We start from the raw sequence: 24,431 nt of genomic DNA, 5'->3' as shown, positions 1-24,431 counted from the left end.
TTTGCATTTTAATGAGTGAAATAAGTATTTGACCCCTTCCCAAAACACGACTTAGTACTTGATGTAGAAACCCTTGTTGGTAATCACAGAGGTCAGACGTTTCGTGTAGTTGACCTTCAGGTTTGCACACATCTCAGGAGGGATTTTGTCCTTCTCCTTTTTGCAGATCCTCTCCAAGTCATTAAGGTATCAAGGCTGACGTTTGGTAACTCGAACCTTCAGCTCCCTCCATATATTTTCTATATGATTAAGGTCTGGAGACTGGCTAGGCCACTCCAGGACCTTAATGTGCTTCTTCTGGAACCACTCGTTTGTTGCCTTGGCCGTGTGTTTTTGGTCATTGTCATGCTGGAAGACCCATCCACGACCCATTTTAAATGCCCTGGCTGAGGGAAGGAGATTCTCACCCAAGATTTGACGATACATGGTCCTGTCCATCGTCCCTTTGATTCAGTGAAGTTGCCCTGTCCCCTTAGCAGAAAAACACCCCCAAAGCACAATGTTTCCACCTCCATGTTTGGCAGTGGGGATGGTGTTTTTGGGGTCATAGGCAGCATTTCTCTTCCTCCAAACACGGCAAGTTGAGTTGATGCCAAAGATCTCGGTTTTGGTCTCATCTGACCACAACACTTTCACCCAGTTCTCCTCTGAATCATTCAGATGTTCATTAGCAAACTTCAGACGGTCCTGTACATGTGCTTTCTTGAGCAGGAGGACCTTGCAGGCACTGCAGGATTTCAGTCCTTCACGGCGTAGTGTGTTACCAATTGTTATCTTGGTGACTATGGTCCCAGCTGACTTGAGATCATTGACAAGATTCTCCCGTGTAGTTCTGGGCTGGTTCCTCACCGTTCTCATGAACATTGAAACTCCACGAGGTGAGATCCTCCATGGAGCCCCAGACCGAGAGAGATAGACAGTTATTTTGTGTTTCTTCCATTTGCGAATAATTGCACCAACTGTTGTCACCCTCTCACCAAGCTGCTTGGTGATGGTCTTGTAGCCCATTCCAGCCTTGTGTAGGTCTACAATCTTGTCCCTGACATCTTTGGACAGCTCTTTGGTCTTGGTCATGGTGGAGGGATTGAAATCTGATTGATTGCTTCTGTGGACAGGTGTCTTTTATACAGGTAACAAGCTGAGATTAGGAGCGTCTCCCTTTAAGGGAGTGCTCCTAATCTCAGCACTTTACCTTTATTAGAAGACACCTGGGAGCCAGAAATCTTGCTGATCGATAAGGGATCAAATACTTATTTCTCACTCATTAAAATGCAAATCAATTTTTTTACTTTTTTGAAATGCGTTTCTCTGGATATTTTTGTTGTTATTCTGTCTCTCACTGGTAAAATAAACCGACCATTAAAATTATAGACCGATCATTACAAAATCAGCGGGGGAGGGGGGATCAAACTTTACTTTTTTTATCATAGTTTGTTTGACTATGTATAACTTTCATGCAAACCAATAAAAATATACTTTTTGGGAGTTTTTATGTAGCAGAATACATTTTGCCTACATTTATGAAGAAATTTTATTTTATTGGATATGTTCTAACAAAAGTAGAAATTTTTTTTTTTCTCAATTTTCACCCCTTTTTGGTTTATATAATAAAAAAAAAAAAAAAAAAAAAAAACACGCAGTGGTGATCAGATACCACCAAAAGCTCTATTTGTGTGAAAAAAAAATGATATACATTTCATTTGGGTACAGTGTTGCACCGCGCAATTGCCAGTTAAAGCAACGCAGAATAGCTAAAATGCCCTGGTCATGAAGGGTGGGGAGTAAAACCTTCCGGAGGTGAAGTGGTTAAAAGCACGGACACAACAAAAACACTGAAAAGTTTCAACATTTTATTTGTCGATTTGAGCTGTTTACAGAAATATATTTGCAAAGAGTATACAAATGTCCCAATAGAAGCAAAATATCCTTTGTTTAATATTTAACACGTTATTACAAGATTGCTAAAAACAATAAAAATACCTCTGCCCCGCGACAGACCAAATCTGCGTAGCCGGTAGAAAAGGTTTGCTGCTGCAGGTTACTCCGGGGAGCGGTGCACTGCACTGCCCTTCATGGAAGGAGGATGGAGAGAGAGGATCAAGAAGCCGAAACTTCAAAAACTAGCAGCACATTGCCAACAGTCGCCCCCGTGTGGTCACTGCTGGAATGACTTATTCAAAGGCCTTGTTTTTTTGTTTTTTGTTTTTAATGCAGTTGGTGCCCCCTAATGGCCATCAGTTGTATGACCTGTAATCTGTGCCCACCTGGTCTTGTTATTACATAGAATCCGCTGAGGTCCAGTTTAACACAGCAATGGCACCTGCTGTGCAACGGAGGATGACAGATGGAAAGTGGAAACTGTAATACATTCCACATATACATTTATTATTGTTCACTGCAGCATAAGCGTCATTTTCTTCCAGAACACTGACAATACAATAACCTTTCCATTTAAAAAAAAAAATATGGATATTGACCTTCATGCAGCACTTCCAGATGAATTCTGATTGGCCAGCGCCGAAACAGGGAATTGATCTGGGAAGCGATAAATGGGGATTTTTAAATCCCAGGGATGCCGACAAATCAGCAACCCTGAAGGTAAGTACAGAGGGGATAAGGGGGGTAGGGAGGGTGTAGTACACAAGTTCACCTTTCCATTTTGTTCTTTTCTGTAAAGGTGAGTTAAAGCGGAGTGCCACTCAAAAGTGGAACCTCTGCTTATTTGCTTCCTCCCCCCCCCCCCCGGTGCCACCTTAAGCACCTTTCAGGGGGGAGGGGTAACAAGTGCCTCTTTTTGACAGGTCCTCCTTTCCCCACTTCTGGAGACGGCACCGTCCTTCAGAAGTTCAACCCCCTTCCTCAGCCGCCGGGCCAATTAGAAAGCCCAGAGCAACCGGCTGTGAAGGTGAAAGACTCCACTGCCGGTTTCCCCTTACAGGAATGGTGGCGTCAGCATCCGACAGCCGATCCGAAAATGGGCTGGGGTGCCGACATCGCGGGAACCCTGGACAGGTAGGTGTCCATAGACAGTATTTGTAGCTGCTGACTTCATTTTTTGTGGGGGGGTGAACACCTCTTTAAAGCAGAAGTAAACCCATCCATAAAAAAAGTTTCATTTACGGCACGTGCCGGAAATGTAACACTCCCATTGGTTGTGCTCTCAACCAAACTGTCAAACCATCCAATGGCCAGTGTCATAAGGGATCACATGTGCAGCATCATGGCAGTTGTAGATTAAACAGAGGCAAAGATGGCAGATTCCTTGGCTGAAAACGACGGGGGGGAGGGGGGGTTAATTACACTTTAAGGAGAGATAAATTCTGATTGGTTGATGGGAGTTGGGCTGGTCTTAAAACAGTTCAAATCTCCTGCTGAACCGGCCAAGATTCGAACCAAAGCTTTGCCAGGTTGAATGTACCAAGTTGATCAATCAACTTGGGCACGACCAGCCTGCTGGATTTTATATGCGATTATTGCTAGCAGCTGTTATAGCCGCTAGCAATAATCACGGTGTTCTCCCAACAGGGTCGGCTCCCCCCCCGCCGGGGAGAACACAATGGCTGTGCGCGAGGGATTCCTCCATCAATGGGAATCAAACAATTTTCTCTTCTGCAACTGCTGGTTGCAGGCAAGAAAATCACTCCATCTGTGGGCAGCCTTAACCGTTCGGCACAGACGGCATGCAAATATGCAGCCTTTCATCAGGTGGGCCTTGGTGCCAAGCAGTTGCATATCTGCGTACCACATTGCAAACACGGCTGTGCCCAAATTGCGCTGGGCACAGTTATCCTGGCGGCTAACGGAAAGCTCCTGATCCCCCCCCCCCCCAATTGCAATCGGGAGCCTTCTGATCATGTGATCAATGTGACAGTCAATCATGGCGGTCACATGATTATAAAACCCGTCTCCCAGCATCTGAAGCCCCTTAAAGGGCCAGTAAGCGCCAAGAGGTTAAAAATACTCTGCCTTGTGCAATATGCCCATTAGTGTCAATGTCTGGATCAGAACTGGAAGTGGATTTAAAAGCACATCTAAACAACGATCTGATTCTTAGGTGGGTGACCGATTTAATTACATCATCAGGAATCTCTCATGTGCCGTTCAAGTGTCCTTGCTGCCAAAATTCAGAAGATGTCTGACAACTGATTACGTTGACAAAGCTTGTGAAGCAGCGCCAGCAGGAGCATACCCAACAAACTGGTTTGTATGGAAGAGTACTAACACCTCGAGCCTTCGTTCCATCCTCCCTGCATGCACCCCTATCTGGGGGTTATCTAATGGAAAGCATATAGTTTGACAATGGCCAACTACACTCTTCAAACGTGATCATTATTAAAAATACATTATAACAAGGAGTAACCAAAAAAATAGCATCATTCTATTAAAACGTCTTCCTGCAAAGTGAACATGGCTGCCGAGATAAAAAAAAAAGAGCCTCAAGAGCAAACGTTTAAAGCGGATACAAAACGTAGAGGAGCCTTGGCTAGGGTATGTAAGTCCGCCTAGCAACAAATAAATTCAAACCACTTCTGTTGCAGATGACAACCAATATCTTAAAAAAAAACAAAAAAAAAAACTGGCAGAATCAATGGGGGGAGATTTAATCTTGATGCAGGGAAACGAGATGTATTGATGAGATTACAGGTTGATGCATGAGCTCCCTCTGCTGCACAGCAGTTGTACTTCACCAATATAAAACACCCCCGACCACTGTATAATAATGGCGCGTGTGTTTTTAGTGGCGATCTTTGCATAAGGGACTCAGATCTGTCAGTTGTAGTTCGCTTACAGATGAAAACCCTTTTATAAATGAGAATCATCTGCCCTAGAAAGGTTCCTATTTTGTCAGTCTCTTGCTTGTTAAAACATTTACATAAGGTTGAGTTAGTCCAGGAGAAGCAATAACAGAACTAAAGTGAAAAAAGTAGGATATAATCCAGCACTGATTAGGCTCCTTGTACTGGTCAGGAAGCTTTGAGGCCTAAAACATGGATGGTACCCCGCCCCCACCCCCCCACTGTACTCGGAGGGGAGGGTATACTAGGATGACAGCACAGGGTAATGCCAGACAAAAAAAAAAAAAATACATTCTCAGTTTATTAAAGCAAAACTAAACCCATCAATTTAACGGCTTCTAAAAAAACAGTTACATTTCCAGCATGCCGTCACATTGGTTGTGCTCTCCACCCAACTGTCAATCCATGAAATGGCATAAATAACTGATCACATGTGCAGAACCATGGCAGCTGATCAAACAGAAGGTAAGATGGCAGCTTCCTTGGCTGAAAAGGATAGGAGGGGTTTAGTTCCGCTTTAAAGTGCTACTAAACCCACAACAGTAAAATCAGCCTGTATATGCCCTAAACTCACTACAGATCCTCCCCTTCTTCCATTGTCCCCAGTCCATCTGCTGATAAAACAGAGCCTAGGGGGCACTCTGCACATGCTCAGTATGGTGTGTATTGCTAGAGTTTTATTTTTCTTGGGAGGGTGCATGTGTTCAGCACAGGGCCAATCAGCACTGTCCAGACAGAAGGTCAGGGGTCCTGCAGCCTCATAGGACAGTCAGAGCTGAATGAAAACTCCTACAAGCTTTAACCAGACACTGATAGGAGTTACAAGACTGCAATATACTGCTGATGAGAAAAGGTATTTAGCAGTTTATATTTACTAAAATAATTGCATCTCCATGTTCTGTGTACTGTGGGAGACCAGATATAGTGACTGCAGGCTCCTGGGTTTAGTAACACTTTAAGTACTCTGGAAGTACCTACTGCTAATAGTAGAAAATACATTCTTAGAATGAAAACAAGCGAGTAGAAAGGAAGTCTACCGTAGGAACTGATTACATGGTCTAAAATTCTAATCTGCATCCAACGGTAAGTTCAGCAAACGTATCAGAAGGTTTCGGAGATGTCACAAGTTTGGGTGCAACAGAATTTTTTTGAAATGCGTCAGTGTTCCAGTTAGACTCATTGGACTTTGGGGCCATGTGACCAGTTACATAGTGCGGTGCTGGATTATAAAGGGGGTAGGGTAACGGGGTGGGGTAGGGGCGGAGTCATGTGATCAGACGATTCTAGATTAGATAAAAGAAATGGAGACTCAGATGCCATTTTGGAAAATCATAATTTCATTGGGAACACGTGAATCACTTTAATACAGTTTACAAAAAGTTTAAAAGACCACTAAACCTTCACTGAAACTTGACTGACGAAAATGGGATTTTAAATAAAATTATTGGATAAATATGAAAGTGTCAGGAAAGAACATAATTCTGCCGAGTACTGCTAGAAGGGTTATGGACACAGATCAGATGGGCTCCACTGATGGGAATCCTAAATTAAGGGAGACTCTGATGGGGTCCCCGATGTTCAGGGTGTGCTGTTGGATACCCTGATGTAAGAGGGGCTCTAATGGGGATCCTGATGTAAAGGGGGGTCTGATGGGGATCCTGGTGTAAGGGGGGTCTGATGGGGATCCTGGTGTAAGGGAGGGCTCTGATATGGATCCTAATGTAAGGGGGGCTCTGATGGGGATCCAGATGTAAGGGAGGCTCTGATGGGGATCCTAATGTAAAAGGGGGGGGGGGTCTGATGGGGATCCTGGTGTAAGGGAGGGCTCTGATATGGATCCTGATGTAAGGGGGGGGGGGTCTGATGGGGATTCTTACATTGGTGGTCAGTGGGAAGAATGTTCCTTACATTGGTGATCAGTGAGAAGAATGTTCCTTACATTGGTGATCAGTGGGAAGAATGTTCCTTACATTGGTGATCGGTGGGAAGAATGTTCCTTACATTGGTGATCGTGGGAAGAATGTTCCTTACATTGGTGATCAGTGGGAAGAATGTTCCTTACATTGGTGATCAGTGGGAAGAATGTTCCTTACATTGGTGATCAGTGAGAAGAATGTTCCTTACATTGGTGATCAGTGAGAAGAATGTCCCTTACATTGGTGATCAGTGAGAAGAATGTTCCTTACATTGGGGGTCAGTGAGAAGAATGTTCCTTACATTGGTGATCAGTGAGAAGAATGTTCCTTACATTGGTGATCAGTGAGAAGAATGTCCCTTACATTGGTGATCAGTGAGAAGAATGTTCCTTACATTGGTGGTCAGTGAGAAGAATGTTCCTTACATTGGTGATCAGTGAGAAGAATGCTCCTTACATTGGTGATCAGTGAGAAGAATGTTCCTTACATTGGTGATCAGTGGGAAGAATGTTCCTTACATTGGTGATCAGTGAGAAGAATGTCCCTTACATTGGTGATCAGTGAGAAGAATGTTCCTTACATTGGGGGTCAGTGAGAAGAATGTTCCTTACATTGGTGATCAGTGAGAAGAATGTTCCTTACATTGGTGATCAGTGAGAAGAATGTTCCTTACATTGGTGATCAGTGAGAAGAATGTTCCTTACATTGGGGGTCAGTGAGAAGAATGTCCCCTTACATTGGTGATCAGTGAGAAGAATGTTCCTTACATTGGTGATCAGTGGGAAGAATGTTCCTTACATTGGGGGTCAGTGAGAAGAATGTTCCTTACATTGGGGGTCAGTGAGAAGAATGCCACCATTACAATTACCTGAAAAGTTAATTGGGGTCAGTGGTAACTTATTTGAGAGGTACCAATTGATGAATGCTCAAGGAACCCCTGGCAACCTCTGGAGGAACCCTGGTTGAGAACGGCTGGGTTAGAGACTACTTTTTACTGTCATCGGCATCCCTTTAGGCAGAATTCCCTTCACTTCCTATCAAGTCAGGAAGTGATGGCAAATCTCTCCAACAGCGGCACAGAGTTAGTAAGTGACAATGTTTTAATTGGTGTCTTTTCCTTCCTGTCCAAGTGACCAATGCAATTCTTACATATGAAGGATTTAGTTCTGAAGAGTTTAGTGGACCTTTAAACTACAAAAAGATGAATGCGGAGATAAAAATCAGCGACGGGTCAGCGCAAAAAAAAAAAAAAAAATCACTTCACCTGTCCAACCTTTTATCCAAAATCCCCCATCCCAGCTAAAGCAGCACTTCCAGTTGTTCCCTGACCCCTTCACAAAGGAGCTACAGAGACAAAGACGGACAAAACCTGCCACAAACTTGTGCAAAAACAAAAAAGAAAAGAATATCTTATGTATAATATTTATATATAAACTTCTTCTCATTTTATATACTTATTTTATATATATATATATTTATATACTTCTGCTAACGCACTTTGTTCAGTACATGTAGCAAATATCAGTTCTCCTAAATACAAAATAGAGCTTTCGAGAAAAAAAAAAAAAAAACACAAAAAGAGAAAATTAAACATTCACTAAAACAGATTAAAAAAAAAAAAAAATCTGAAAACTTACACGATTGAAAACTTATTACAAGAAAAAAAAAAAAAAAGAATTGACCTGCGATCAGGCCTCAATGAAAAAAAAAAAAAAAAGTTCCCTTCATATCGGTACTGAAAGCTCTGAAATCAGGGATTTGCTGCTTCTGACTTGTCAACTCCCAGAGTGGGTGGGGCAATCTGCAGCCTTGCCAGACGAAGGATCAGTAGCAGCCAATCGCGGATCCGATGTCCCCAATTAGGAGAGGTTAAAGGTTACACACACACATAAAAGAGTGATGAGGGAAACAAGAGGTCAGCTACAAAAGATAAATCTGAAGTATATATCTACATGGCTCAATAAAAAGTAAAAGTCGCTGCATCTGTGCCCCCCACTAGGGGGCGACAGAAGACAGGTTAAGTGCAGCATTGTTCGCCTAACATGGGAGGGCCGTTAACCACATGCAGCAAGGTGCTTTGTAAAGAAAGATGCTATGCGTTCTAGGTAATGACAAGACACGGAAAATCTGGTCTGACTGCCAAACGGGTCCCCTGTGCCGGGAAACGGAGGAGCACCGTCAGCCCGATCCTGGGTGCCCGTCATATAAAGAGGTGACTTGCCTTGCTTGCTAACACTTTGCGGCCTAGCTCTGTTAGGATGCGGGTTAATGCGACGGGCACGCTATCACAGTTTCTTAGAAGGGATATTAAATGGATTCCTTCAGGGGAAAAAATAGAAGAGAAAAATATATATATATATATTTATATATTATGTACAAAATGTCTATATACATACATACACGCCTACATAAAACCACACGGACAAGGATGAAATAAGAGGTAAACATTACTACCACCGAGGAAAGCAGTAACGGCTGAGCGCCTCAGAGGTTACGGCTTTCGGGAGTTTGATGTCATGTTAAACTAGAGAGAGTCTTGGTCGCTAAAATACTGAAGAGAGACGAGGAAAGGTCAGAGGGTAGAAGGTCAGAGGGTACGACACAAAGAACCGTATTCTACTTGGACCGTGGCGGATATACAAATCAATCCAGTTTTTGTTTGAACAGTATGGAAATAACTTTTTTTCGCTGCATCTGAAATGAAAAAAAAAAGGGAAACCATTAAAATGTACTGGTGACACCTACTGGGCTGCAAAGCACTGGGTTGGGAAAAAGAAGGCTGGGGAAAAGGGGGGCTGGGAAAGTGGGGTTGGGAAAAAGAAGGCTGGGAGAGTGGGGTTGGGGGAAAAGGGGGCCGGGAAAGTGGGGTTGGGGGAAAAGGGGGCCGGGAAAGTGGGGTTGGGGGAAAAGAAGGTAGATAAAGAGTGTAAAGAGGGTGAAAAAAAGAAGGCAGGTAAAGAGGGTGAGAAAAGGGGGTTGGGGAAAATGAAGGTAGGGAGAGAAAAGGGGCTGGGGGAAAAGGGAGCTGGGAAAGTGGGGTTGGGGGAAAAGGGGGCTGGGAAAGTGGGGTTGGGGGAAAAGAAGGTAGATAAAGAGAGTGTAAAGAGGGTGAAAAAAGAAGGCAGGGAAAGAGGGTGAGAAAAGGGGGTTGGGGAAAATGAAGGTAGGGAGAGAAAAGGGGCTGGGGGAAAAGGGAGCTGGGGGAAAAGAAGGTAGATAAAGAGGATGGAAAGAGGGTGAGAAAAGGGGGTTGGGAAAAAAAGGATGGGGAGTTGAGGGGTAGAGGACAGAGCTCTACCACCTATGATGTGGTCTATCTTTTATCTTTACTGAACATAAATCCAGCTTCAAACATCGCAGTCTGACCTCACCTGGGAGGAGCGCTGTAGGTTCAATGCAATAGAGATTGACTTGTCTTTAAACAGCACCCCCTAGAGATGGCAGGGTGTAAACACACTGGGAGGCTGCAGGCCATGCTGCTTGAAACAGGACTTAAAAGTGATTGTAAAGGATTTTTTTTTTATATATAACAAACATCTCTATACTTAACTGCTCTGTGCAATAGAATTGCACAGAGCGGCCCCGAACCTCCTATTCTCGGGTCCCCCGCCAGCGCTCCTGGTGCCTCCTCTGTCCAGTGCCCCCCATGGGAAGCAGCTCCCAAGCCACGCTGCTGCGTACATTGACACAGACAACAGGACTTGGCACCTGTCCCCGCTCCCTTGTCATTGGCTTTGTTTGACAGCAGCGGGAGCCCATGGCTTATTTACTAAAGCTGGAGAGTGCAAAATCAGGCTCCCTTCTGCATAGAGACCAATCAGCTTCCAGGTTTTATTGCCAAAGCTTAATTGAACAAGCGGAAGTTAGAAGCTGACTGGCTGTCATGCACAGCTGCACCAGATTCTGAGTGCTCCAGCCTTAGTAAATCTCCCCCATAGTGTATATCAGGCTTTACTAGGAGTCTCTGATTAAAACTTCATACTGGGCAGTCTGATGAGGGACAAGTTGCTGCTCCAATGGCTGATTGAGCTTCTGCACAGGTGAAAAGAAGACATAGCTAACAATGTAAAAAATAAACTACAGCTCCAACTACTGGTGGAATAAAATACTGCATAATATTAATTGAAAAAAAAAGAAAAATCTTTTTTTTGTAGCCTATAAAGAAGGACAACAAAACCACTAGTCTGGTGGCTTTTCTGGGGGATACAAGAAAGTTTGACTGAAGTAGGGCAGGGGTATGTAGGACTGGCCTATAATGGACACCAATTACTATGGAAGAAGCTCTGAACATTTCTTAATAAATGTCACAACCTTCATCAAACTGATTTAAAAAAAAAAAAAAAAAAAAAAGTGTTTGCCCAAGACACCTGAGAGAGGGCAGAAAGAGGCGCAGGCGCTCCCACCGTATTTACCATTTAGTAAGATCCAGACATGCCGTTCCCCTGGTTGTGGAGAGACACCAGTAGATTGCTGATCTTCTCCATATTCTCATCATTCACCATTGAGGAATTCTGCTGGGATAGAAGCGACGTCACAGATTGCCCATCTCCTTGAGATTGCCCCGGCTGAGCTAGCGCCAACATCTGGTCGGGCATTTGTCCCGTGGCTGGAGAGATAAGCTGAGCGCAAGCTAAATGAAAAAATGGTAATTGGATTACTAGACTGACATCTATAGAGCCAAGTTGTTAATTTATTCACTTTAATTAGAAGACATTGGAGGACATTTTGAATTAAAGTGGTTGTAAACTTCAGACATGAAATCTGAACAAAGCATATCCCTGTATAGTGTGTACTTGTCTCAATCCAGAGCACTAAGGCCCCTTTCACACTGAGGCGCTTCTAAACTGCAAGTAAAACATTTGAGCGCTTTTGAAGAGTTTTCCATTAAAGTGGAGTTCCACCCACTTTTACAACTCTTCAGCATCCTTCACTAAACTGCGCACTGTAAATGAATTGGATATTTTTTTATTTTTTTTCTCAGCACTTACTGTATATCTGCTGTATTCATTTTTCACTTCCTCCTCCCTGGCCGCGGCCCATCGCATCATTTCCTGTTTGCAATGCCTTCTGGGAAGGGGCGGCAACTTCCTCTGACACTGCCATTGCTATGGAAACCTGATCTGAAACCTATTACACTTGTTGTGCTGCACTGAGCATGTGCGAGATCTGCAAGGATGAGATCCAGGAAGAAATACAGTCTGGCTTCAGATGCCCAGACTTAAGATGGCCACGGCCTGCTGTAAGTTTACAAAATAACAAACTACTGCTATAAACTTACAAAACAGACCTCAGTTTACAGACTAACTTTACTAGAATACATTAAGCTTGTGTATTATATGGGGATTTTTATTTAAAAAGTATAATTTTGGCTGGAACACCACTTTAATTTCAATGGAGAGGGACGTTTTTTTTTTTTTAAAGTATTCATTGATTTTAATGGAAATAGGTTTTCGTGAGCTTTTCAGGTGCTTTTTTTAGCGTGAAAGCGCCTCAGTGTAAAAGGGGTCTAAATGTCATTTCTGTCTGCGGTCCCCTTCCTCTGCATGAAACACTTCTTACAGGTTTTTCTGACACCAAGAGAATAATGGTGACAGGGGAGGGACCTTCAGCTGATTGACAGTCCCAGCTCTGTTCCTGTGTGAGCTCTCCGAACTGAGCTTCTTCAGGATGTAACTAAAGCTCTCTTCCCCCTTTCTCTGAACTCTCAGACAAGCTTTATAAATTCAGCACTTTAAACAGATGTAGAGAAGAGAGAGGGCTGCATATACAGAGCCTTGAAAAAGTATTCATAACCCTTGAAATTTTTCACATTTTGTTACAACCAAAAAGTAAATGTATTTTATTGGGATTTTATGTGATAGACCAACACAAAGTGGCACATAATTGTGAAGTGGAAGGAAAATGATAAATACTTTGTAGAACCTCCTTTCTCTGCAATTACAGCTGCAAGTCTTTTTGGGGATGTCTCTACCAGCTTTGCACATCTAGAGAGGGACGTTTTTGCCCATTCTTCTCCGCAAAATAGCACTGGTGGGCACCGACAGGCAGCCCTGGTGGGGCTGCACTGATAAGCAGGACATTGATGATCAGTGCCCCGATTGTCAGTGCAGATGTCCCTGCTGAGGAACACCGCTTACCGGCTCTCCTCTCCTCACGCGCGGTCAGCAGGAGAGGAATGCCGATAACTGGCATTTCCTGTTTACACTGTGATTGGACACAGCTGATCACATGATAAAGAGCCTCTATCATAGGTTCTTTACCATGATCAGTGATGGGCTGTGTCCGAGGGACATGGCGCACCACCAATCAGCAAGAATGGGAGGACGTCAAATGACATCCTCCAAGAACAAGAATGCTCCCGCCCCTCCGTCATTTCACTATACGGCAAGCGGGAAGCACTTAAGCCCACATTTCCTGCCAGCACATGTATGTATGTATGTATGTATGTATGTATGTATACACAGCCCTAGTCTGGGCCAGCTTTTAAAGAGGAACCCTGCAAGTTGTTCCCAAAAAAGGCAAGCAGAGGACAAAGGACTGGTCACCAGTGCTGCCTGTGGTCTCGCTGCAGCAGATTCTTCCCCCCATTACTGACTTACCATGTCTTGTTCTGGGTTGTCTCTCTGTAGAGGTGGCCATCTTTGTGTAAGTAAAGTTTTGCTTCCTCATGTCAGGGACATCAGCAAGGTGAGCAGTATAGTAGTGACATCTCCAAATTTCTTGAGACTACTAGGCATAGACAGCAGTGCCTTTAGATCTTACACTACAAATATACAGCTTATGAGTCTGTAAGAAACTAAATTTGTTAAATGGGAAAATTGGGATATTTTCCCATTGATAAATGTAGTTTCTCCTTTTTTCTGGTATGTAGACCCCACCTCTCTGGAGGGGGAATGACGAATGCTTTATAAGTCCCAAGTGATTCCCCGTCTCTAGGGCGAGTCCTTTCCTTTGCTGTTTAGCATATGAGTCTGTAAGCACAGAAGTGCCTAGGCCAGTGGTCTCAAACTGGCGGCCCTCCAGCTGTTGCAAGACTACAAGTCCCATCATGCCTTTGCCTGTGGGAGTCATGCTTGTAACGGTCAGCCTTGCAATGCCTCATGGGACTTGTAGTTTCACAACAGCTGGAGGGCCGCCAGTTTGGGACCCCTGGCCTAGGCACCCTCACATACCGGGAAATGCACTGCTATATTTCAGGAGGAGGTACAATTTTTAGGGTAAAGGTTAGGCACAATTACTATTTCTAAATGTTCCCTATAACATAGCAAATCTTCCCTTTTGAGGTCAGGTCCACTATAACATGGCTGTTGCCACTAAGATGCATGATGTGCATATATGGAAGGAGCGCCAAACCAAAAAAGGAGTCCAAATTATTTTACTGATATATGGTATAAATGACAGCCAACGCATTTGGGAGGGTCAAAGGAACCCCCCTTCATCAGGGCTTCAGTTATGAACGAGAACCTTGAGTGGACTCCAAGTAAGGCTTTCCTGTTTGAATCTGTGCAGGGAAGCAGATTGCTGGATTGGGATTTGACTGCTGATGCAGATACTGCTGGGCCAGGAATCCTAATCCAGCAATCAGCTTTCTCGCCGCACAGATTCAGGAAAGGAACGTTTGAGTCTGGGCAAGGAAGCTGATTGCTGGATTAGGATTCCTGCCCACAGGAAAGCCTTAACTTTGAGTCCACTCAAGGTTCTAATTTTTAACTGAAACCCTGATGAAAGGGGGAGTTCCTGAAACGCGTTGGCTGTCTTTTAACACAATATAAATTTAACTTGGACTCTTTCCTGGTCTGGTGCTCGTTCCATATATGCACATCTTTTCCTGGTAACCTGCTGGACTACCCACACTGGGGGAAGCCTGGTCTGTTGTGAGCCTAACCTGAGCCAGTGGGTTCTTCAAACGTTTATTGCTCTTACTACCTTGTTTAACTGCTTGCTGCCGCCCGTCAAATGACGGCAGAGCGGTGCAGCTCTTGTTCTGGGATGACGTCATATGACACCGTCCCTGAATGGCCGCTCTCGCGTGCAGCGCGGCGATCGCGCCGCGCTGCTAGGACACGGCGCGCCCCAGATCTCTGTAAAGAGCCACGTCTGCGGCTCTTTAACCATGTGATCGGCTGTGTCCAATCACAGCCGGTCACATGTAAACACGGAGATGCCGGTAATCGTCTCTCCTCGCCTCACACTGACAGTGTGTGGCGAGGAGAGCGGATCAGCGGCATCTCCTCACAGGGGGATATGTAGGAATGTAATCAGGGCACTGATCATCAGTGCCCTAAGTACAATAATGAAATACAGTGTCACAATACAGTGCCCACCAATGCCAGCATACAGTGCCCACCAGTGGCAGAAATCAGTGCCCACTACCCACAAGCGCCACCAATTAGTACCCATTAGCCATGCCAGTCAGTGCTGGCAATCAGTGCCGCCTATCAGTGCTGCCCATCAATGGCCATCACTGCTGTCTATCAATGCCCATCAGTGCCACACATCAATGGCCATATGTACCGCCTATCCGTGCCCACCAGTGCCGCCTATTAGTGCCCATCAGTGCCCTAAGTGCGGCATATTAGTGCCTCCTCATCAGTGCCGCCTCATCAATGCTCACCAGTTCAGCCTATCAGTGCCCATCGGTGCCGCCTCATCAGCGCACATCAGTGAAGGCGAAAAATTACTTAGTTACAAAATTTACTGACAAAAAAAAGTAAAAAAAATATTTTTCTTTCAAAATTTTTGGTCTTTTTTGTAAAAAATAAAAAAACCCAGCAGTGATAAATACCACCAAAAGAAATCTCTATTTGTGTGAAGAAAATGCTAAAAAAATTTGGGTACAGCGTAGCACGACCGCGCAATTGTCATTAAAAGTGCGACAGCGCTGAAAGCTGAAAAATTGCCTAGGCAGGAAGGGGGTAAAAGTGCCTGGTAGACAAGTGGTTAAACTCATATCAAAGCGCCAGCACCTTTTGGATGCCCCCTTTTTTTTTTTCACTGGAGACAAAGCTGCACAAGTCAGATACATGCCTTAAAAAATAAAAAAACAACAACTTACTGTTCTGAATTCCAAACAGGAACATTTCGGTGGCTTGCGGAGAGGATGCTGATGCACTCTGCATCTGGCTCATGGCGCCCCCTGCAGAACCGTGGAACATAGAATTCTGTTGCTGAGGAGGGGGTGTGGTTCCCTGGATAGACTGAGGGAATAAGCTTGTCTGTTGAAGTTCCTGTTGACTCATATTGCTTTGCAGAGCAGACATGGAGGCGGAGGACATAAACAGTGTCACTTGTTGCTCTTGAGACGTTGAGGAGGGCTGAACGAGCTGGAGCTGGGGGGAGTTGTGAAACATGGGTGCCTGTTGCTGCTCGTGCTGCGAGGTGACCGGGCTTTGGGCCTGAAACTCCATAGTTTGTGTGTGAAACATGGCCTGGTTCTGCTGATCCTGGGTGGCCATTGGTTCCTGGCTTTGGCTAAACATCATGCTCTGCTGTTGCTCAGGTGAAGCCATGTTGGCCATGGAACTCTGTGCACTAAAAAGAAGGTTTTGATTTTGTTCATGGGGAGAAGGGCTGCTCTGCATACCCACCATGGAGTGAGTGGCCTGGAAGAGGGAGTTCTGTTGGTTTTGGGCCTGGAACAAGTTCTGCTGAGACTGCTGCTGTTGTTCCTGGGTTAACATTGAGCTCTGCATGTGAGACAGTTGCGTCTGTTGCTGGAATGCCGACTGCTGATCGGGAAGGTTGTTCTGGCTAGAGAAGAAAGACAGCTGCTTCTCTTGAGGCACTTGATTGTTCTGTAAGGAGCTCATTGAGAACATGTTGTTGGGTTGCTGCTCAGATGAAGCCGATATCGTGCCTTGCAGATGGTAAAGCGAAGACTGGATCTGATCTTGCGCAGACGTGGAGTTCTGATGTTGCACCATTGAGGCCTGGGAGTGGAACAGAGATCCTTGCGTTTCTTGCGCCATGCTCTGGTTGTCCCCTATCGTGTTCTGGGAGTGGTAAAGTTGATTGTGCGAGTGGGGAGACTGCTGCATGAAGTTGCCCGTCTGAAGCCCCATCATGTCCCCAGCTTGCTGGAACAGCCCGCCTCCTTGCTGTTGCCCCCCACCTGTCTGGACGCCAAGCATCTCTTCTGCAGATGAAAATAGGTCGACTTGGGTTTGGCCATCTCCGCCGTGCTGCATTTGGACCATGGTTGGGAAAACGTTTCTCTGCATCTGCTCTGACTGAGTAGAGGCGCCGTTACCATCTGCCGAGCTGGAGGACTGAAACATACTGGAGTTTGTCGCCGACACTTGCTGTTGGCCTACAGAACCATCATTCCCAGTAACGCCTGGCGAGGAGAACATATCGCACTGCATCTGCATCTCTTCACTGGCGGAGAGTCCACCCATTAAATGGGTTCCCTGCTGGTGCTGGAACACAGGTGACTGGATGGCTCCTGAGCTGGGGCTCTGTGCTTGGAAAATGTCCGACTGAATGGACCCTTGGGACTGGTGAATACTTTGCTGCATTTCCATAACAAGGGATGCGTTGGTTTCCATGGCTTGTTGCTGATTAGACAGCGCGTTTTCAGCCTGTTGGAGAAGGCTGTCAGACCTTGCAGAAAGCACGTTCTCTGATCTGCTATGCACTTGGTCAGAGGAGGAGAACATCCCCTGACCGGCTTGGTTTTGTATGGAACCAACGGGCTGAAATATCCCAGCATTGATCTGCTCTTGGACTTGTCCAATTGTCGTTTGCTCGTTTTCACTGCTGCCTTGACCAGAAAACAGCACACAAGACAACTGCTGCTGGGCCTCTAAGACTTGCTGAACCAAATCTACATCAGTGTTGTTATTGGAGACATTGGACTGGAAGTTGCCAGACTGAAGCTGGTGCATTGTATTCTGCATCTGGCCAACATTGTTTGATGGTGGAAACAGACTGGTAGAGATCTGTTGCTGCAGTGTTTGAGCTTGTTCTTGTAATGCTGGCTTCTGGGACTGCTGTGTAGCCTCAGCCATCTGAGACAGCGTGACCAGTGCCCTATCAGACTGCAGCGTATCTCTCGGCTGGGCCTCCATCGACTGAAAGGACGTTGTCTGCTGCATGATGGTGTCCTCGTTCTGGCTAGGAGATGCTTGGAAACTGCTAGGCTGAGCAATGTCTTGTGTCTGAATGGTGGAAAGTGGCTCCTGTGTGAACAGAGTCTGTTGGTCAGTCTCAGTCGGTAGGTGCGACACAGAGGGTGAAAAGGACCCACTGGGAGAGGAATTCTCCAGGTTTTGCTGAGCAGACACAATGTTGGATGTCTGTGGACAAAAAAGGACCCTTTAGGTTATTGAACTTATTTTTTGAATATAGGGAGGACAATATCTGACATTTTTTTGCTTCTATGGCCACATTAAAGTAGTTCTAAAGGCTCAAGGTTTTTTACCACTGCACTGTATGCATGCAAGATAAAAAAAAAAAAAAAAAAACTGTGTTCAGCAGTGCCCCCAGCCACCCCTAAAATTTACCTGAGCCCCATCTTGATCCAGCGATGTGGCATGAGAGCCTCAGTTGTCCTGGGTCTCTCCTTCCTCATTGGCTGAGACAGCAGCGGTAGCCATTGTATATCACAGCCAATGAGCAGGAGTGGGGCCGAGCCATGTTCCATGTGTAGATAGTCACACAGGGCAGCAGCTCAGGAGTGAGCCTGCTCAGGTGCCCCCCCATAGCAAGCTGCTTGTTGTTAAGGAGGGAAAAGCCAGGAAAGCCGGCGGGGGACTCGAGAAGAGGATCGGGACTGCTCTGTGCAAAACAATTACACAGAGCAGGTATGACCTGTTAGTTATAAAAAATGAAAAAAAAAAAAAAAATTTTAAAACAAAAAAAATAGAGAAAATTTAACTGATTGCAAAGGGTAGCTGTATATTTAGCATTATCACAGTGGCTTACTGAAATTGTTCACACATGGGAAAGGAGGATACCCCAGCCCCGCCGGGGAAAGGAGGATACCCCAGCCCCGCCGGGGAAAGGAGGATACCCCAGCCCCGCCGGGGAAAGGAGGATACCCCAGCCCCGCCGGGGAAAGGAGGATACCCCAGCCCCGCCGGGGAAAGGAGGATACCCCAGCCTCGCAGGTTTTCATCCGCTAGCGGGACGCTTTTAACGCCCGCTGGGGGCCGAAAAAGGGTTAAGACGACCCGCAAAGTGCCGCTGCTGCCCATTCATTTCAATGGGCAGAGGCGGTTTAGGAGCGGTGTATACACTGCTCCAAAAGATGCTGCTTGCGGGAGTTTTTTTTAACGTCCTGCCAGCGCATCGCCTCAGTGTGAAAGCACGAGACTGCAGGGGAGCCATTTTTCAGGTGCTATTTTTAGCCCAAAAGCGCCTGAAAAATGACTCAGTGTGAAAGGGGTTTAAAGAACAAATTGTTATCAATTATAAATAAAGTTCTGCTTTACGTTCAAATCCATCTAAGGCTTTGCAAACAGCCAAATGGCTGTAACCAAACACATGTAGATGAGCCATCAGTAACAATTCCAATAAGACAGGCATCTACAGCAAATATCCTTGCCCATTCTTCCTAACCTTGTTCAAACATCTGTATTAGATTAGTTTAGTGCAGTGATAACTTATCTACTTAGAATTCTGCCAAAAATAAAGTCTATTCCAAATATTTGCCAGGGGAAAGCAGACACGTACTTTGTACAGAGGTGAAGCTCTTTGATCTCCGGTCAGCTCCATAGGAGCCACATCTTCATTTTTGATGATGCCGCTGGATTTAACTGGAGAGCCTCTCGGGGGAGGGAGCAGGCTCACTTGGTCAATGTTGCAAACAGGTGAGGTCACGGTTGCTGGAGAGACAGAGAAAAAGAGGAGAGTAAGATGGTAAAGTGTACATGAGAAGACAATACTGCGTCTTCCCACTACAAATCACAGCATACATTGACATCTGTTCAACCTTAGAGCGCAGATTTCAATGCTGGAAAGGTATCACTTTCACAGAAACTGCCTTACCCAATCAACAGTGCATGTTCTGAGGATCACTAGGACTAGCTAGCATAAATATCTGTCTCCATGGCCCCTATATTTCCTGTCTCCTTAGGACAAATGTCTTGTGCTTCCTAACCCAGTTAACTGGTAACCTCAGTATCCATGCAACACAGACCTGGGCAAATGTGAAGAGCTGCAAGATCTGGAAGGAGAGGGCCTGAGGAGCTGATCGTATGGAGAGGGGGAGGAGGGATCTGGCAGGAAAGCATTGCCTAGGAGACATTCTGATGTTCTACCTGGCCAAGTTCTTCCTGGGTCAGCACTTGCATGCTGGAAGCCTGCCACCTGTTCTTCAGAAATTACCACTGTACCAGAGGCTCTCTGCTTCCAGTAACATCAAACCATGTAGTAATGTCAGCATATCATGCTCCCAAGCCAAGGAGATCTCCAACCGGGATCCAAGCTTGCTAATGCTCTTCGAGGGCTGAACCCTCTTCTTCATAACAAAATTTGGCCCTGAAGAAGAGGGTTCAGCACTCGAAACCCGTTGGTCAGATGGGATCCCAGTTGGAGTTCTCCTCAGCTTGGGAACATGCTATGCCTGATAAACTACCTCACTATGGAGTAGCAGCCTGATATCTGACATTAATACATGGTTTACAAGTACATTTTATGAAGTTTACTATTGATAAAAGTTACATGAGATAATGTAGTAGGGCAGGGCGCCATTTCTTTGTGTCTTTGCAGTCTCTCCTTCCAGTCACAGTGCTTTTCAGAGGACATTTGACAGGCCGTGAGGTGTTATACTTTCACCTCATCACCTGATTTAACTCTATACCTCCACACTGAACTGAATGGATGAACTCAATGGATGAGATTGATAAGTGGGACTGCGAGATAAAAATGCAGCAGCATTTTTACCCGTCCGGCCGGCTCAGCTGCCCATTTTTACCACCACCCCCTCCAACTGCCTGTCTGAAAGAGACCTATTTCATGAGCAGTTGTACCTTTTATTGCTAGTGCTAGGTTTTTGTCTTTTATATAGGTTCCTACTGAAGATGTTCTGCCTGTTGGACGTAACATGTATAGGAGGCGGAAACCAACGTGCCGGTGGCGGCATTACGTTGCCATCCCAGAACTGCTGGGTGGTGAGACTGGTACAGAGTATACAGTATGGTATTGAAGGCCAAAAGACCCCTACTTCTCCTTTAAAGTGTAACCAAATGCAAAACCTTTTTTCCCCAGTTTGGATAGTGAAAGGGAGAGTTATAACCCTGTCAGGTTTTTTTTTTTTTACCTTCACTTCCAGTCCCATTTCCAAAACAGGAAGTGAGGGAATCCCAGAACTAGTGTCCCCATTGGAAGATTTCCCCTCTATTACTGTTCTGATGTCAACCCAAAATTTGGGATTTTCTTTACTTTCACTTTTAGTGGTTGTAAACCTAGTCACACCACTTGTACCTACAGGCAAGACTATAATAAGGCTTACCTAGAGGTACTGTGACGTCCCTTTCACACTTGGGCGTCTGCGCCATCTGCGGTAAAGCGCCGCTATTTTTAGTGATGCTTTATCGTCGTTTTTGCAGGGGTTTTTGGCTGCTGGGGTGCTCTTTTAACCCCCGCTAGCAGCCGAAAAAGGGCTAAAACAACCTGCAAAGTGCCGCTGCAGCGGCACTTTGCCGGCGGTCCGGCAGTGGTGCCCATTCATTTCAATAGGCAGGAGCAGTGAAGGAGCGTTGTACACACCGCTCAAAAAGATGCTGCTTGCAGGAGTCTTTTTAACGTCCTGCCAGCACATCACCTCGGTGTGAAATCCCTCTGGCATTCACACGGAGACTGCAGGGGAGACGTTTTTCAGGCGATTTACAGGCGCTATTTTTAGCCCAAAAGCGCCTGAAAAACATCTCAGTGTGAAAGGGGTCTAAATATTTCCTAAACCTGCACGGTTCAGGAGATATTTACCATATGCGCTTGCGCTGACGTCATCGGCGCATGCGCACTGAGGAAAAGGCCTGCTAGTGGCGTTTCTTCAGGACCGGTGCTGTGACCGGCGGCTCCTGTGCGCATGCGTGGGAGTCACATCAACGCAGCTCTGGCCAAACACATCGCTGGTGCCCGCGAAAGCGGAAATAACTCCGGGGAGACATGTCGCCGGTCACAGCGGTGTGCGGGGACCGCTGCAACAGATTCAATCTAAGATGAGCATTTTATAATGAGCTAGTATGCGATGCATACTAGCTCATTATGACTTTGTCTTACAGGGTTTTTTTTTTTTTTTTTATCTCCCTAACGGGGACACAGACAGCAATAAAAGCTGATGGGTGTTGTAATCCCTCTCCACTCTATTCAAAACGAAAAAAGATATATATATATATAGATATATCTATATCTATAGATATAGATATATCTATAGATATAGATAGATATATACATATAGATATCTATATCTATATATAGATATCTATATCTATATCTCTCTCTCTATCTATATATCTATATCTATAGAGATAGATATAGAGAGAGAGATCTATCTATCATCATTTTGGCAATTTCTTTTACCTTACATAGCACTTGCCGCAGTGCAAAAGGTTTTACTGCAAAGTTACATAATATCAGGTATTTCAATTTTTGCACAGGTGCGATTATCACAACGCATAGATGTGAAAGCCGTGCACTGACCACAGAGGACCCCTCTGCTTGGATGAGATGGGAGAACTCCTGTGCTGTGTTGTCTGATTTAAGACTCTGCCCCAAGGACTACGCAAAGGCGATTCAAGGATAAACCTTAAAATAGCGGCACGGTTTCGCCACAGGCTGAAAAAGCACGGCACCTGCAATTACAGGCCCAGCTCATTTTTAAATATTAGGCTGAACAGAAAATTGGTCGTACAGAAACACGGCATACCGGTACAACACGGGTTTCTACAATGGAGAGGTCTTGTCCTCACCTGGCTGATTGCTATGAGCAACACCGACCTGCCCCACAAATGGCACAAGGATGTCAGTGTACAGAAAAAAGAAATATCAGTGAATACGAATTTCAAGACAAAATATAGGATGGCGTGAAAGTCAAGCAAAAGTATAAAAATGGAGGTCTGTGTGCGTGTATATCTGTTCCTGGACTTTAGCTGGGCCTTAAAGGGGTTGTAAACCCTCGTTTTTTGTTTTTTTTTAAATAAATATAACAAACATACCTATACTTACCTTCTCAGTGGTTTTGCACAGAGCACCCCTGATCCTCTTCTTCTGGGGTGTCCCACCGTTGCTCCTGGCCCCTCCTCTTCATCAGGTGCCCCCACAGAGAGCCGCTTTTACTAGGACACCCATGCAGGCTCGCTCCCGAGACCCGCTGCTGCGTCCACTGATAGACAACGGGACTTGGCCCCAGACCCCCCCCCCCCGCTCCCATGTCATTGAATCTGATTGGCAGCAGCAGGAGCCAATGGCTCCTGCTGCTATCAATCTGTCCAATGAGGAGAGAGGCAGCGGCTGGGGCCACTGCGCTAGTGCACATAGCTGGATTGGATCAGGCTCAGGTAAATAAAAGGGTCAGTCTGGGGGGAGCTGCAGCACAGAAGGTTTGAGGTCCCTCACACTCTCTGCAGGCCAGTCAAGTTCCTCCACCCCAAACTCGCTCATCCATGTCTTTATGGGCCTTGCTTTGTGCAGTCATGTTGGAACAGGAAGGGACCATCCCCAAACTGTTCCCACAAAGTTGGGAGCATGAAAGTGTCCAAAATGTCTGCCGACCCCTTAAGAGTTCCCTTCACCGAAACTAAGGGGCCAAGCCCAACCCCTGAAAACAACCCCCCACCATAATCCTCCTCCACCAAATGATTTGGACCAGTGCACAAAGCAAGGTCCATAAAAGACATGGATGATTGAGTTTGGGGTGGAGGAACATGACTGGCCTCAACCTGATAGAACACCTTTGGGATGAATTAGAGCGGAGACTGCAAGCCAGGCCTTCTCGTCCAACATCACAAATGCGCTTCTGGAAGAATGGTGAAACATTCCCATAGACACACTCTCAAACCTTGTTGACAGCCTTCCCAGAAGAGTTGAAGCTGTTATAGCTGCAAAAGGGTGGGCCAACTCAATATTAAACCCTACGGACTAAGACTTGGATGTCATTAAACGTTCATGTGCGTGTAAAGGCAGGTGTCCCAATACTTTTGGTAATATAGTGTACTTTCAATGCACTGAAAATGTTATATCATTTGTAAATAAACAGCCCATATCCTTATTTGCTTAAAAAGTGGCATGCTCAGTCTCTCACGTGAATAAAATGGATAGGAGCCAGCAGTACACATGGAATATTTGCTCAAAGTCCAAAAATAGAGCCGTTTAATCTGAGAAGACGCCGAGAGACGTTTGTGGAGAAACATCTCACATTGCCATCTGTTCTCTCGCTTAGCTGTTACATTTTATATCCTCTGTTCTTCTAGGCCCTTAGCCTAGACACTGCCAGTCCCGTGCTCGCAATCTCTGTGGGAACCTTTGATAAGTCTCCAGATCCTGGCCAGGAAATACTTGAAGAAGCTGGGTATGGCATAGTACAGCCATGACTGGATCTCTTCCTGACTGGGGACTGGCAGGAAGCAGGCCACAAAGTCAATGCTCTGAACGGACCCATGTTCTGATCTTATCAACATCAAAAGAGTTGACTTTGTTCTTACATGAATTCGGGGAAGTACAAAGGCATCAAAACACGGACCAGTATCACCTCGTGTGACCATCTGATTACATCTAC

The 24,431-nt window shown here is 45.5% G+C and overlaps 1 protein-coding gene across 5 annotated transcripts in view; it reads right to left on the bottom strand.

Annotated features, from left to right (window-relative positions):
• Positions 1-1,833: 1,833 nt before the first annotated feature.
• The window catches only part of NFAT5 (nuclear factor of activated T cells 5), a 197,934-nt gene continuing 175,336 nt past the window's right edge, over positions 1,834-24,431 (bottom strand). For all 5 annotated transcript variants that reach the window (XM_073605850.1, XM_073605848.1, XM_073605849.1 and 2 more), the window contains 4 exons: positions 19,388-19,539; positions 15,768-18,009; positions 11,125-11,342; positions 1,834-9,406 (listed from right to left, as the gene is read on the bottom strand). In XM_073605850.1, coding sequence (XP_073461951.1) covers positions 11,128-11,342; positions 15,768-18,009; positions 19,388-19,539 — 2,609 coding nt within the window. In that variant the 3' untranslated portion in view covers positions 1,834-9,406; positions 11,125-11,127. The remainder of the gene's footprint in view (positions 9,407-11,124; positions 11,343-15,767; positions 18,010-19,387; positions 19,540-24,431) is intronic.

Source organism: Aquarana catesbeiana, linkage group LG11 (assembly GCF_042186555.1).
Source record: "Aquarana catesbeiana isolate 2022-GZ linkage group LG11, ASM4218655v1, whole genome shotgun sequence".
NCBI classification, from domain to species: Eukaryota; Metazoa; Chordata; class Amphibia; order Anura; family Ranidae; genus Aquarana; species Aquarana catesbeiana.
The sequence above is the reverse complement of the archived record's forward strand: the minus strand, read 5'-3'. Positions and strand labels throughout refer to the sequence as shown.